Source organism: Hyaena hyaena, unplaced genomic scaffold (assembly GCF_003009895.1).
Source record: "Hyaena hyaena isolate Hyena2069 unplaced genomic scaffold, ASM300989v1 scaffold_545, whole genome shotgun sequence".
Lineage (NCBI taxonomy): Eukaryota > Metazoa > Chordata > Mammalia > Carnivora > Hyaenidae > Hyaena > Hyaena hyaena.
In genome coordinates this window covers 18,915-35,033 of record NW_024081178.1, presented here as the reverse complement: position 1 = coordinate 35,033, position 16,119 = coordinate 18,915, and the positions used below count along the sequence as shown (strand labels likewise).

Below are 16,119 nucleotides of genomic sequence, written 5' to 3'. Positions count from 1 at the left end.
GTTCCTTATAGATTTTGGATACTAGCTCAGAATTGAAGCCTGACACTTATTTAACTGGTTTGTGAAAAGGATTGTGAGATAGTATTCACAACACTTTTTAAATAATTATTTTAACATTATCTAATGTTTTTAAAAATTACTTGAAAACATTTTCAAGTATTTTTGTATTAAATTTTTAATCTTAAATTTCATTTTACAACTATTTAAAACAAAGGAAAATAGTTTCCCTCTTGTTCTTTTTTTCATGTTTCTGGAATTATTTTCATTTTTCTGGCACTGAAAAATGAATTTTTAGAAACAAAATCCAATGCTATTGTACCCTTTGCAACTGCTTTTCTCTTAAAAACATATTTTTTTCAATTATTAGTACTTGAAAAATAAAATAGATGTTCATTTTGATAAAATACTTTAATAGCCTAACTACATACATTTTAATCACTTTCTTTAAAAAAGCTTCATTTCTTCCTAAACTGACTTTATTCTACACTATGTTTTAAAACTAAAAATGATTCTAATGAAACACTAAGTAATTTGATTTACTTGCAAGAATGCTACAATACAACTTTCCTTTGAGAAAAAAGTTATCATCTTAGAGGTTCCCAGCCTTCTCCTGCCTGCTGTCTCCATGCTGGACTCCCACCCTGCACACACTTTATGTGCCACCCAAGCATACTGACTATGTGACCCCTCTCGGGAAATACTGACACTCCTCGGCCTCTAGGTTTCTGGGAAACACTGCCATTACTGCCTCTGATGCCTATTCTTCCTGGAGAGCAGCTAAGAATTCTGAAAGGCTTAAGGGTTCTCACTAGGCATTTTTTCACTCCCTTAGACAATGTAAGAGCTATTTTCTCTGACCATTGTAGAATTCTGCATATACCTCATTTAAGTCAAACTTATTATAGGCACCTAGTTCAACATCTGTTTCTTACTGAATTCTGAATGTCCCTGAGTGCAAACTTCTACACTGGTCATTTTATCCAAGACTCTGGCATATAACATGAAAAATTTTTGGCATAAACACGTCAACAAAAAATATAAATTAACCATTACTAAAATGTGCCAAATATCCACATATTTAAATTTTATCTGAATATTTTTCAAAGGATGATTTAAATCTTTATTGTATCTTAGAATACCAAGGACTTGGTACTTAGGGCTCTGTTATAGCTCTGTTGTTAACTCATCCTTAATTTTTGATAATTCTTTTACCTCTAAGTCAACTTCCTTATCTGTGAAATCATTGTATTTAATTATATTAGAGGAGTTGTTGAAATCTAACATTCTATGATTTTCTGATAGATTTGAGAGATGTTGTCAACTTGCATGACACGGTTTGATATGTCCCCTGTAGTCAGCAGCCATGCTGAACGGAAGTAGGGAGTAAGTTCTAGTATATCAAATGATTAGGCCACATGAAATAAATGACTTTGATTATGTATTTGTTCCTTTGCTACCACCAGGGCACACTGAGCTGAAAAAAATCTTAACTCTTTCATATGAAAGTGGGTCAAAAACATAATTGTGCCCAAAGGACACAGTGACTTTATGATGTTTCAATAGCTGGTAATATTACCGACTATAGGAGAGCAATCTCATTTCTGAACAGATATTTCTTCAGCCCTTGGTAAAAGATTCAACAGTTCTGTCCATACATATACGTCCTGTGTTTGCTCGAAAGGGTGGCTAGGCCAACCACAACAATGTCCATGCAACATAATGCCACTGTGATTCCCCATGTTTTTGTTTATGTAAATAGTTTGTCCCTGGTTCTCTGAGTAGCATTCCCCAGTGTGAATATACCACAGAGTCTTTATCTGGTCACCCGTTGAAGGGCATTAACATTGTTTACAGGTCTTTAGCAATTAGGATGGAGTTCATGTACACATTCATGTAGGGTTTTATTTCCCTAGGGTAAATACTTAGCGGTGGGATTGCTGGATCTTATAATAAATGTATATTTAAGCTCACCGGGATACCCTGCCTGTTTCCCGGAGGGGATGGACCATTTTACATTCCCACTTGTATTCTCAGGAATTATGTATGTTTGCAATAAGACAAAACTGTAGTGATGGAGGACAGATCAGCTGCCCAGGCTCCAGAGCCCAAGGCCCAGGGTCCAGGGCCCAGGGAGGAGATAGCTAAGAAAGCAATGGGAGTTTTGGGGGTGATGGAATCACTCTGTGTCCTGATCTTAGCGGTGGTTATATATATCTGCTCATGTATTGATACCTGTAGGTCTGTACACCAACAGCTTCGGTTTTACTGTATTTTAATTTAAAAAAGAAACCAATAATTTGTTCAAACCTGGATATGAAACAGACCCAAGAGTGAGCATGCCACAAAGCTATGTAACAGAAGCCCTCGAATAAGTTACACCTGCATTATTCCTGCGTGTATCTAAAAGGAAAATAGTGCACTAAACCTTTAAAGTACTTATTTTAATAGTAAACAGGGCTGTTGAAAACTAAATGCTCTTCTAAGCTGCAAGCTGGCCTAGAATTCATTGATTTTGAATATAGTTCCTTAATGACCATAAATTTCATAAGTTCTGCAAAAAGTGTAGGAAAAGCCATTAGTAAGAATAAATGTTTTATTTGGCCATCTTTCTTAATTGGGTAGAGTTGGAGGGTACTAAAAAGTTTGATTAATTAATTTAGAAGGAGACAGAACATGCGATCTGTTCAGGTACCTGGACAGACCATTCTTGGGATGAACTAGTAAGATTTAGATGCCCTGATATAAATCCTTAGTAAGTGTGGGCAGACACAGGGTGCCTGAATGGCTCTGTCTCTAAAGTGTCCAATTCTTGGTTTCAGCTCAAGCCATGATCTCACAGTTTTTGAGTTCAAGCCCTCACCAGGCTCTCTGCTGACTGCTAAGAGGCTGCTTTGGATTCTCTCTCCTTCCCTCTCTCTCTGGCCCTGTCCTTTTGCACGTGCTCGCTCTCACTCTCTCTCTCTCTCAAAATAAACAAACAACAACAAAAATTTTTTAAAAAGGGCAGACACAGAGCTGCCACAGCCAGAATCAAAAGTCAACTTAGTCATTAAACAAATCAGGGTAGAAGGGATTTAAAAACCATTCATGATTGTGATTTTGGGCCTGCACATCTTCAAATATAGTGCTGACCATGCCTTGAGAGAATATCAGCCTACAAGGGAGCCCTGATGGGCAGCGAAGGTTTTTAATCCACGCAGTACCTAGTGGGGCTCCTGACTCATGAAAGTCACAGGTAACATGTCTAATCACATGACATGCGCCAGCACAGACAGCCAGGACCAGTGAGGACAAACAGACCTGACTTACACACCAAGCCGGCTCTGAGAAACCAGTCCAGGCTGCAGCTTTATAGAACTTTCTAGCACACCAGGACGTACAACGGTAAACCGGTACACAGTCTGTATGAACGATAACGCTGTCATGAACTCCTCAGGTGGCCTCCACATGAAATTGACTCACGCACACATCTCATTCTGATATGGCTGACTTTGTTCCCATGCCAGAGCCACTCCGGCCACGCAGCACAGGGGGATGGCGCCACGTGGGCCATCTACACCGTCACTCCGGCCACGCAGCACGGGGGGGTGGGGGCCACGTGGGCCATCTACACCGTCACTCCGGCCACGCAGCACAGGGGGGTGGGGCCACGTGGGCCATCTACACCCTCACTCCGGCCACGCAGCACAGAGGGGTGGGGCCACGTTGGTCATCTACAACCTCCACGTCAAATTGAAGAGCAGAGTTCAGATCATAATATCTTTCTATATGGAACTGTAGAGAAGATATTAATCCAAAAATGGGTATTGCACATCAAAATGTTATTAAGGCCCAATCTAAAGTTATTTTGTAGGTTTCTGCTTTTGAGGGCAACCGTGACTATTTAAACATGTACAGACTGGCCAATCCCAATATGAGGACTCCTTTTACCATTTTTCTCTACTAGGCACAGTTCTAAACCCTTGGAATGGCAGAGGAGAAAACCAAAGAGAACTCTGAAGGGATGGAGTAGAAGGAAAGCTGATTTGGGACCCAGGACCAGAGAGACAGCACAGTGCCTGGTGCCTTCCTCACACAAACAGAAGGCCAACCAGACTGGTGTTTACCAACCCTTAACCAGGCAAAATAAGGTTCCAGATATGCTCATCCTTCTCTGGGATGTAAATGATATCCCTTTAACAACCTCAGGCAGCAAGGTAGATGGATGAAGGTTGTTCTAACAATGGCAAGTGTCCAGGGAAGGCCTTTACCTTCCTCATGAGCCTGGGTTCCCTTTACTGAGGAAAAATACCACAGTGGACAGAACCAAGGAGAGATCCAGCCACACCAGAGAGCCAATCGAGAAAGATCTTTGTCTCTGAACATCGGGGTCTGAGACTCTCCTCCCCTCCCAAATACACAGGCAGAGGGAGGGGGTAAGATGGGGGAGGAGGGGCTAGTAGGGGATCCCCCCAACTCCTCCCCTCCCAGAAGCATACCGGCCCCAGTAGGGATGAGGACAAGAGCCAATGGCACCAGATAAACCAAGCTGACCAAGACGGCATCGTCAAGTCTCTGATAACTAACGTGTCACTGGAACCTGAGCCCACAAAGTCAGCAAAGACCCGTGTGCTGAGCCTACCCAGGGTGACTGCCTGCTGGAAGGAGGGATCTCTATAGTATCAATGTGTCCTCACATGGTAGACAGAACAACCAGTGTACAGGAATCGTGCTAAGAGCTAAGAAATCAAAATGTGAATGAGAAAACATAACCAAAGGTCAGCACCTGAAATGAATCAAGCGTCACAATCATCTGACAAGGGCTTTAAATCACCCATCATGTAGAAACTTCAACAGTCATTTACAGATTCTCTGAAAACAGGTGAAAAAGTCTCAGGAAAGAAACGGAAGTTATAAAACTAGATGGAAACTATAGGACTAAAAAATTCAACATATATTAAACCAAAAATTGCTGGAAAGCTGATGGTAGAGATGCGTGATGACATCAGTGACCTTGAAAGTGCACGAATAGAATTCCGTACACTGAAGAGAGAATATAAACTGAACAACAACAAACAAACAAACAACAACAAACCATAAACAGAGCTTCCAAGACCTAGGGGAACAGAAACAAAAAGGCCAGACGCTGCATCTTCAGTGTCCCAGAAGGAGAGAAAGACCAGGGAGTGAAGGGTATTGGAAGAAGTAATTGCTGAACATTGCTAAAATATGGTGAAATTCCTGGAAAACCTACAGATCTAAGAACTTGGTGACACTCAAACAGGATAAATCCAAACAAAACCACGCAAGAACATCTAACTGAATGTTTGAAAACTAGAGACATAGAACAAAATGTGGAAAAGAGTCAGAGAAAGGGATTCACGATTTACTCAAATTTGCCAATTTGAATGTCAGTGGATCTCCTGACCACTGGAGGCCACAAGGAAGTGTCAGAAAATTTTTCAAGTTTTTGAAGAAAAGAACTGTCAACCATAACTTCTATATCCAGTGAATGTATTCTTTGGAAATATGAGGAAAATTTTTAAATGTCAGACAAATAATTTGCTGCTAACAGACCCAACTTTAGTGACTGGTTACATGAATTTCTTCAAAAAGAAAAGAAAGGATAACCGGAGAAACTTGAAGCATCAAGAAAGGGAAGAATATATGAGAACATAAAGTATATTATTCTTTCATAATAAGTTCTAAAAAATCATTATTTAATGACTGAAATAAATATTTTAACATTGCTGATACTCAAGATAATGACATTTAAAATCTGGGAAGCTAAAGGGGTCTATGTGGAAGTGAGCTTAGATGGCAAAGTAGTAAACGTTGATACCGTTGTAACAGGATAAATGATGGCCATGTTAATGTGCATGTCCTAATCCATGACACCTGTGCATGTTATCTTGTATGGTGATAGTTTCTCCAAATGTATGTAAGTTAAGCAGTTCCAGGTAGGGAGATGGTCGTGGATTACCAAGGTGAGCTCTATGTGCCTTCAAAGGTATCCTCATAAGAAGGAGGCAGAGGGAGATTTCAGACAGAAGAGAAGGAAGCAGTGTGAACTTGGAGGCAGAGCAGTAAGTGATGGGGCCATAGGCCAAGAAATACTAGCAGGCATCAGCTGGAGACATCTAAGAGTAGATTCTCCCTCAGAGCCTCTGGGGGTGTGTGTGGTCCTGCTGGCACCTTGGTTTTGGCTGAATGAAAGTGATTTAGATGTCTGTCCTTCAGAACTATAAGAATATATGGGAGTATAGCTCAGGGGTAGAGCATTTGACTGCAGAAATATAAGAATATAAATTCACCAAATTTGTCATAATTTGCTACAGCACTAATAGGGAATGTATATGTCTGTAGATATATAAATAACAAATGTGTATCATAATACCCATAGTAACCACCTTGAAAGCTTTGGAGTCCTTAAAAAATGTTGAAGTAACCCACAGTAAGGCAAGAAAAGAAAAGAAAGAAAGAAAGTAAAAGAAACAGCATAACCATAGAAACAAATAGAAATCAAATAATAAAATGTCATATGCAAACACTATCTGTAATAATTTTCAATATAAATGGTCTAAGTCATCAAAAGACATGGTAGTGCAGAGTCAACAAAATCATGAACCAACTACATGCTGTTCACAAGAAAACACATTTTAAAGTCAAGGACTTTGTTTTGATTTGATTAAGTTTTGATAAAGTAGACTTGAGAACAAAAATATTCTAGAGACAAAGTGGGATGTTATACAATGATAAAATCACTGATCCACCAGGAAGACACACAAATCCTAAATGTGTACACAACAAACATCATAACTTCAAAATATATAAAGCAAAACTCATAAACCTGAGGCAAGAAACAGACAAATCCACAAGTACAGTTGAGGACTTTAACAGCTCTAGTTGAAAAACTAGACAGAAAATCAGCAAGGTTATAGAAGATCTAAACAATACAATTAGCCATCAGGATCTCACTGGTTTAAAGAACACTACACCCAACAGCAGCAAACACATGTGCCTCATAAGCTCCTCTGGAATGTTCACCAATATAGACCACATTATGGGTCAGATAACAGACCTCAACACATTTAAAGAAACTGAAACAATGCTACTGAATGTATTCTCCGACCACAGTAGAATCAAAATAGAAAGTCTTAACAAAAAGGCAAAAGAAAAATTTCTAAACACATGAAAACTAAATGATACATATCCATGATCAAAAGAATACTCAAATGAAACAAAGAAAAGAAGAAAAATGAGAACAAAACATATAAAAAAGTTATCTTGGATACAGCTAAAGCAGTGCCAAGAGGACAATTCATAGTACTAAAAAATAACAACATTAGATAGGAGAAATGAAAAGAAATAATTACCTAAGTTCTTACCTCCAGAAACTACAAAATATATAGGAAAATAAACCCAGAGGAGCAAGAGAGGAGTATGAAAAATATCAGAAATAAATAAAATTGAAAATAGAGGAAAAATATAAAAAAAGAAATATAAGCTATTTCTTTAATAAAATCCATGTAATTGATAAGCTTCTAAGAAGACTAGAAAGGGTTATAGAAAGGGAAAGGGAGAGGAGACATTCATCACCAATAAAATAGTGGTCATTACTACAAATTCAGCAGTCATTAATGACATTAAGCATGATGAGTAAATATTATAAACAACTTTAGCCTCAGACATTTGACAGCTTATAAAAAATGAACCAATTCCTTGAAAACCATAAACTATCAAAATTCAACCAAGATGAAATAATCTGAACAATCCTATAACCATTATAGACACTAATGCTGTAATTAAAAAAACTCCCTCAAAAGAAATCTGTACACCCAGAAATTCACTGGAGAATTCTACCAGTGTTTTACAGAAGAATTAACACAAAATTTCCATCAACTCCTCTGGAAAATAACAGAGGAAGGACTACTTCTCAAGTCATTAAATGAGACCAGAATTACTATCATGTCAAAACTAGACAGAGAGAGAAGGAGGGAGGGAGGAAAAAAGGAAGAAGGGAGGGAGGGAGGGAGGAAGGGAGGGAAAGAGGGAGGGAAGAAGGGAAGAGAGGGAAGGAAAGTAGGAAATAAGGAATTAGAAACTACAGATCTATATGTCTCATCAACTGAGAGAAACATATGCTCAATTAAATAATAGAAAACTTAATCCAATAACGTGTAAGGAGAATTATTCTCCACCTCAGAGTGGAATTGATTCCAGGCATGTAAGGCTGGTTCTACATTCAAAAGTCAACTAATGTAACCCACAATATGAACTAGCTAAAAAAAGTGAAATATATACTCATATCAGTTAACACACACACAAAATTGATAAACTGCAAGAAATATTATATTTATGTACTGGAAGGCTCATTTCTCTCCCAACTGTTGAACAAATGTCATGCAATTCCTATCACAATTCCATCAAGAACTTTATAGTCATATACAAGCTTATTCTAAAACTGATATAGAATGGCTCAAATCCTAAAATAGCTAAAAAGACTAAATAAGAAAATCAGACTCTATCAAATTGACACCCAAAGCAGAAGCTATGATGAGAAAAGTTTATAAATCAAATCTAATCAAAATTTAAAAGTTTGCTGTGTGAATTGGGGTACCTGGGTGGGTCAGTCGGTTGGGCGTCCGACTTCGGCTCAGGTCATGATCCTGTGATTCGTGGGTTCGAGCCCCGCATCTGGCTCTGTGCTGACAGCTCAGAGCCTGGAGCCTGTTTCTGGTTCTGTGTCTCCCTCTCTCTCTGACCCTTCCCTGCTCATGCTCTCTCTCTCTCAGAAATAAATAAAACATTTAAAAAAGTTAAAAAAAATTGCTGTGTGAAGACAAATATAAACAAGATAATAATAAAAATTTTAAAAAAGTAAGTAACAAACTAAGGGGAAATATTTGCAAACCACGTATTCTATAAAGAACTACTATCTATGGGCACCTGGATGGCTCAGTCAGTTAAGCATCCGATTTTGACTCAGGTCATAATCTCAGGTTCATGGGACTGAATCCTGCGTCGGGCTCTGTGCTGACAGCTTAGAGCCTTTAGCCTATTTCAGATTCTGTGTCTCCCTCTCTCACTGACCCTCCCCTGCTCATGCTCTCTCTCTCTCAGAAATAAATAAAACATTAATTTTTTTAAAAAAAGTGAACAGGAATCATTTTGAGTTCAAATACCCATTGAGCAGGCTGCTGTCTACATGACCATAAATTAAAGCTCTTGTTGTTTTCATGGAAACGATGCTTTGTCACAAGACTGCCATGAGCCAACACAGGTACAGACCGATTCAGTAAATGACAGTTCAATCTCTCCCTGGCTTCCTCCTTTCCAGTACATTCCATTTCCAAAGATGACACAGAACGCTGCTGAACCCTGCATGACTTATGGTACTAAAGCAAGAGTAATGACTCTAGTGATATAATAGTATCTTCTTGTTGCACCGTCCTTCTAATGTTCTAAAACCAATTTTTTTTTAAATCAACTCTTCCAGGGGCGCCTGGGTGGCTTAGTTGGTTATGCATCTGACTTTCGCTTAGGTCATGATCTCTCTGTTCGTGGGTTCGAGCCCCGCGTCGGGCTCTGTGCTGACTGCCAGCTCTGAGCCTGGAGCCTGTTTCAGTCTGTGACTCCCTCTCTCTCTGACCCTCCCCTGCTTACGCTGTCTCTCTCTCTCTCTCTCTCTCCTAGAAATAAATAAAAAACAAAACAAACAAACAAAAAATCAACTCTTCCATTTAAAACAAGTCTTTGAGATTGGAAGGCATACAGCAGGGACTCAGGCATGTGGACATGTAACTGGTTGTCTCTTATTGTTTTAAATGTCCTTATCTCCCCCAAGGAGAGAATAACTTTGCCTTTGCATTAATTTGATGTCAAAACCGCACAATACAAACTTGAAATGCTTTGGACTGATGATTCATGGGAAAGAGGTCCCTAGCTCTTCAGGTTAACAGTGTGTAAAGAAAGACATGCATTTCTTGGCTTCTTAGAGAAAATAGCCACAGTCAGTCAATACTTAAGATATAATGAGCAGAACATCTGGGAAATGACTCAGGTTGGCGGGGCCCCGAGTTGGCTGGAACTCACCCCGCTCATCTCCAGCAGATGCTACAGGTGACCTCTCCATCCCTTGGGACCTATGGCTTCTCTTCTGTAGGAAGTCAGCCTCCGAACACAACTTCCCACGGGCCCCCAAAGTTCTGGCCCGCCTGCCTTCCCAGACCCCTCAGACACAGCTCATCTCCCAAACCCAACACGCTGGTGTCCAGTGGTCAGTTGGCTTCCCCACTGCTGGGTAGCTGGGGTAGAGAAGCTGGACACTGTAGCCCGCCCAGAGGGGCTCCTGCTCTGCTAACCCTCTCCGGGACCCAAGCGAAGGCTTCCAGCCTCTGACTCCTCCACTTCTCATCATTCCCTCCAAGCCTCCCTGAACCCTGCTACGATGTCTGAGTTGCAATAATGTTTTTTTATCAAAGAATCTAGTAAGGAAGCCCCTGGATAAAGAGGCAGCAATAGAAAGCTAACATGGGTAAAGTCTGATTTGTGCTATCAGCTGCACCCCTGCACACAGGCAATGCCATTAGGAAAATGAGAATATGACAAAAAATGTTTGTGATTGTGTGATCCCAAGCTTCCAAGAACCTAACGAGTGCCCTGGATAACTGATCATAAAAGCACGGGACTTTACCTAGAAAGCCCTTAAATAGCTGTCTTCATGTACTTATTCCTAATGCAACAGCTCAAGCTTTTCTCCAAAGCACTGAGATGTACATGATAGACTCCTCTGATGGTATCAAAGATATACAATCACGGAATCATCAGTTTTCAGTGTCTGCTTCTTTATAGCTCTTCCACAGTCTTTTAATAAAAAGAGACTGATGCCCTTTGGCTCAGGACCTGTTGATAACAGCAAGGAGACGTGGCCATGGTCGTACCAGGGGTTTGGGAAGCTTCTAGAAACAAGTAGCAGCTTTAGCAATAACAGATAAACTGACCATAAGAAACAACTGGCACCCTTAGCAGTTAATCCACAAATCCAGCTGGGCAGAGGCAATGCTACTTGCCCGCAGACCTCCCGAGTTTGGCTACTCATCCTCTGAGAGGCACGGACATTTAAAACCTATAACCCAAAATTAAAGCAATCTCCGGGCCACCGATTGCTAATAACCGAAAAGGCCAGAGGGAACCCCAGATGCAATTCTTCTGCAAATTAAACTCAAGACAATTATCAATGTATATTCTTGGATAGATCTCAACAGAGATTTGTTAAATAAGTTATTTAATTTTAAGCCTGTCCCTCCGTAAAAATAACCTGTGTAATCCATTGGTCTCTTGAGAAGATAAGGTTATTAAAAGGGACTCCTAAATTCAGATGTTCTCTTGCTGTGCCAAGAATGTTAAGAAACTAAAAAGCCATTAGCAGGATCTGGACATTTTAAAACCATATTTAGGATGAGCTGGTGAGGCCACTTCACTCTCTAAATTTTTCCTGAGTATCGAAGACTAGAATTCCATCTCCCGCCCACCCCCCCGCCACACACACACAAAGGGGAAACCTATAATAGACTGAGCCTAAGGTAGCAAATACCAGTCTCCCATAAAGAAATTTCTTAACTCATATTTTTTTTGAAATCTGCACCATGAGATCCAACGACCTCCTCCCTTATCTGGTACAGAACTGTCCCCATGTATCTGCCTCTCTCCAGAGAGAGTTCCAGCTCCGCGCTGAGAATACTGTCTAGCATATAAGCCCTCAGAAATACCTGTGTGTATTCCCTACAAGTACCTGTTTGTTTGAAGACACCAGCTGTGGTCTTCTCCCTGTTTTCTTTCTTTTTCTGTAATTTTGTCTACTAAGGAAATCTATCAGTGGCTTCTCTTTTCTCCACTGCCGCTGATTAAATGCCCAACTGATCTTTGTTACATTATGTTTCCCAAAGGGCACCTCAGTTTGATTCAGCTGGCTATTTAGAGTTTCATTTATAGATCTGAGCTATCGAGAGGAAGTTCTAATAACACTTACGTCAACCTAATACATAGTTTGCTGTTGCTCTCTTAACAACAAATAGCACTAAAAAAACAGGTCCATGACTCCAGATCTTTAATAGTGACCTAAGGGATTTTATAGGGCATTACTTTGCTCCGTTTATATTTCATATTTTGCATTTATTTAGAATTTTCTCTCACTTACTTTGGTGACATCCTTTCGTAAATTAGCTGTTATGGTAATAAAAAAGCTACTTCACTCGTGGGTTACATTTCTTAGCCGTTCAGCACTTTCACATGCATTATTTCATTCTGCTCCCTGCCACAGGCAGGGGGCCTTTATTATACATATTTCACAGGCATGAGAACTGAGGTACGGAGAGGTAAAGTGACTTCCCTCAGGGTCACAGAGACAGTTCATGGCAGAACTAGAGCCAGAAACTCCATCTTCGGCCTTCTGGCCCCCTCCCTGCCCATTCTGCTCATGCTCACAAACCACAGCAGGCCAAGGCTGGGCAGGGCGATGGGTGAGGGAAGGGACCCACCTCTTATAAATAAATGCATTTTCTGACCAGTAATTTGGCAAAAAAAGGAGTAACTATTTGGCGAGGGTGTGGGAAGAGGAACATGCATTTCCTGGGCAAGAGAAGAGACTGATGGAAACTTTTAGGGGGATTGTTGGAAATAAATGACAATGTCAATGATGTCACCTGTTCCCCCTGCAAATCACCTCCTGCAACTTCTGTTGAGGGCACAAAGGCACGCGGACTCGTCTACTGAGCACCTGCTCATGAATGCCAAGTGCGCAGTAGGCAGGGGAAAGTGAGAGGCTCCGTGAGAATCCCTCAGAAAACATGGGACGTCCATGTGTAAGAAACAGACACAGGAGAACAGCTGGGTTTACACACCTACAGACATGCTGCTCACGCTAGTATGTGCATATCCAACATGTACCAGGTTTGTGGGGCGGGATAATCCCTCCAACCTTGTGGTACAGTCCCCTCCCTGAGGAACGTGGTGAGAAAACGCCTCAAGATAAGGGAAGGCTCCCTGGCTTCATGACACGCCTCACAGCCCAGGGATGTGAGACCACCAACCACACTGTACGCCTATACTCTACCCGTATATGGGAGACAAAGAAGTCAAAAATGCATAGAAGACTACACTGCATGGTGTTCAGGATGCAGTTCTCCGGGTCTGAACCCAACTGAGCCAGTGCCCGCACAAATAAAGTGGCTTCCTAGAAAGAAGAGCCTTGGTATCACAACAACTCTCTGTGTGAGAATTCTGCTATAATCTACCAAAGTCTAAGTCTTACTGTTTATAACATGAGGAGACTATAAACCCCCAACTTACAGGATGAAGGTGAGGACCAGTTAAGATAATGTGTATTAGGTGCTTAGCATAGTACATGATATATGAGGTATTCAATAAATATTAGCTGTGATACTGATACTATTATTATAATTACCATCATAAATCACCAGTCAGTAACATGATTTTAATCAGTGTAGTGGTGGTAGTGACTGACACATGGAAGATGAGGTGGAGACATACTCACACAGAAAGATGCCCCACATATAATAAATGATAAAATAATAATAAATGACAAAAACATGTTCCCAATGTGGTCAGAATATGGCCTCTTTAGTTTTTACTGTACTGCATTGTATTGTAGAGTGCCGTATTTAAGATTATTTATTTTGATAGAGAGAGAGAGAGAGAGAGAGAGAATGCAAGCAGGGGAGGGGCAGAGGGAGAGTGAGAGAATCCCAACGAGGCTCCATGCCCGATGCAGAGCCCGACACAGGGCTCAGTCTCACGAACTATGAGATCATGATCTGAGCAGAAATCAACAGCTGAAGGCTTAATGGACTGGCCACCCGGGCGCCCCAATGACCCATCCATTTGTTAAATGCATGGGCAGCGTGTTCACCCACAGCACTTTTGTAACAAAGTGAATATCCTCATAAGCACCTGCTAAATATTAGAATGAGGGGGTATAACGGCCAGGGCTGCTTTGTTCCTGTTGTTGTTTTGTTTTGTTTGTTTTGTTTTGTTTTGTTTCTGGCAGAATAATAAGTTGAGAGTGTCAGGGGCAAGCGTCCCCACACATAAAAAGGAAACTGATGGGGCACCTGGGTGGCTCAGTTGGTTAAGCATCCGACTTCGGCTCAGGCCATGATCTCGCAGTTTGTGGGCTCGAGCCCCGCATCGGGCTCTGTGCTGACAGCCAGCTCAGAGCCTGGAGTCTGTTTCAGATTCTGTATCTCACTCTCTCTCTGACCCTCCCCTGCTCACACTCTCTCTCTCTCCCTCTCTCAGAAATAACTAAAACATTAAAACTTAAAAAAAAAAAAAAAAAGGAAACTGAGCAAAGCACACGTAAACTGAAAAAAAGAGAAAGGTGAAACTTTGCAGAATGACCTCCATTTAGAAAAGAAGGTTCTGGCTCAGTAGTGGGGGTCATTGCATGAAGCTATGGTCGCAGGTACTTAAGACACTTCCCTTGGTGATGGAAATCTGGATGACTCTGGACTCCCCCAGACCACGGTTTCTGCTGGGAGAGGACAGGTCCCATAAGAGTGACAGAACTGTCCTCAAGGACCAGCTCTGCAGGCAGATGAGGCCTCCTGGGCGCAGCAGGGCAGGGCAGGCTGAGAGCCCGGGCTGGTGGCAGAGAGGGACCCATGTGTGCCTGTTTATGTCAAGGCTGTGACTGTACTTTTCAGGACTCTGGACACAGAGGTGCGCAGCCTATTCCCCGGTGCTGTTTCCCGACAGCCTCCTTGCCCTCAGCACGTGGTCTTACAGACCGCACGAGCTCCAGCAAGATCTACGGCCTTATTCTAGAAAATACTTTCATTTCCAGAAACACTGATAAAAAAAGAAACCGAAATAGACCAAAGATACTCCTGAGTTGGTTCTCCTGTGACATCAGACTTGGACAGAGTGAGCTTAGTGAGGATGCAGCCTGGCCGAGCAGACAGCCGCGTGCTCGGTGGGGGGGGCGGGGGGAGGGGGCCCACAGCCGTACTTACACGTACAAGACGGTCCTGGCGTCACCTACTTTTCCGGCGTCGCCCACGGTGAGGGTGTCATAGCCTCGTTCCAGCTCAAACTCCTCGAACGCAAGCTTGATGACCTGGATAACGCAAGGGCAGAGATTATGCTCTGGCATCACACAAATTCTCCATGACTTTACACAGTGCAAATACTCAGTTGCAGCACACATTTTTGTTCCTAATTCCACTGAATTTCAAACAACTTTAGGTGTTTTAATAAGTAATTCTATAGATAAGTGTATACATTTGAGAACTCTCAGTTACGGAATTTTGTAGAATTCAAAACTGCTATCACTTCAAAGATATTATCAGTTCTAAAAGTGAAAATAACCCATTTTATGCTTTAAGTCAAATGTCTATCAAATATTTATTTTAACATTTACAGTGCTTGGCAGGACCAAAATATAACTTCATATAAGCTAAAGAAAGTGTTCATTAATTCTTTTAATATACCTCATATGTTAATTCTTTTAGTATTTCTTTTAATATATTTTGAGGACACCCAAAACACTCTGAAATAAATATTTTAGAGTAATGTATGCAGATTTTATGTAATTATCCATATTAACATATAAAAACAATCTCCTGAGGCTAGAAAGTTTTCTCCTACATTTAACCTTGCAAAGCCTAGAAGCTTTATTGTTATAAAGAACACTTTGTCATGGTGATTGACCCCATGCCAACTAGACAAGACCGGTTTATGTCAGATACACCCATATATTAGGATTCTCTGGACTTCTTTTTAATAGAGCCAAGATCCTTTTCTCCAGAAGGGAAAAATTCTTTCTTTGGTGACCAATAATGTGATCATGGAGAAAGGGAGTCAGAGATGTCACGAAATTAGGCTAGAATCCTGAATGACAAAGAGAAGAAGGAAATGGGGAGTTGGGTGGATGGTAGATAGTGACAGAGAGAGAGAGAGATGATAGATAAGAGAGGCAGATACAGAAAGTAGACTGGTAAGAGATACAAAGATCAATCAATAGAGAGATGAAAGAGACAGGTGATGGAGAGGATAGGAAAAAGTGATATAGGGGTGCCTGGGTGGCTCAGTCAGTTGGCGTCCGACTTCAGCTCAGGT

The 16,119-nt window shown here is 41.1% G+C and overlaps 1 protein-coding gene across 1 annotated transcript in view; it reads right to left on the bottom strand.

Moving 5' to 3' along the window:
* Window positions 1-16,119, bottom strand: part of CSMD1 (CUB and Sushi multiple domains 1) — a 467,695-nt gene that overhangs the window by 436,934 nt on the left and 14,642 nt on the right. Inside the window, exon 4 of the mRNA XM_039255776.1 lies at window positions 15,015-15,118. Coding sequence (XP_039111707.1) covers window positions 15,015-15,118 — 104 coding nt within the window. The remainder of the gene's footprint in view (window positions 1-15,014; window positions 15,119-16,119) is intronic.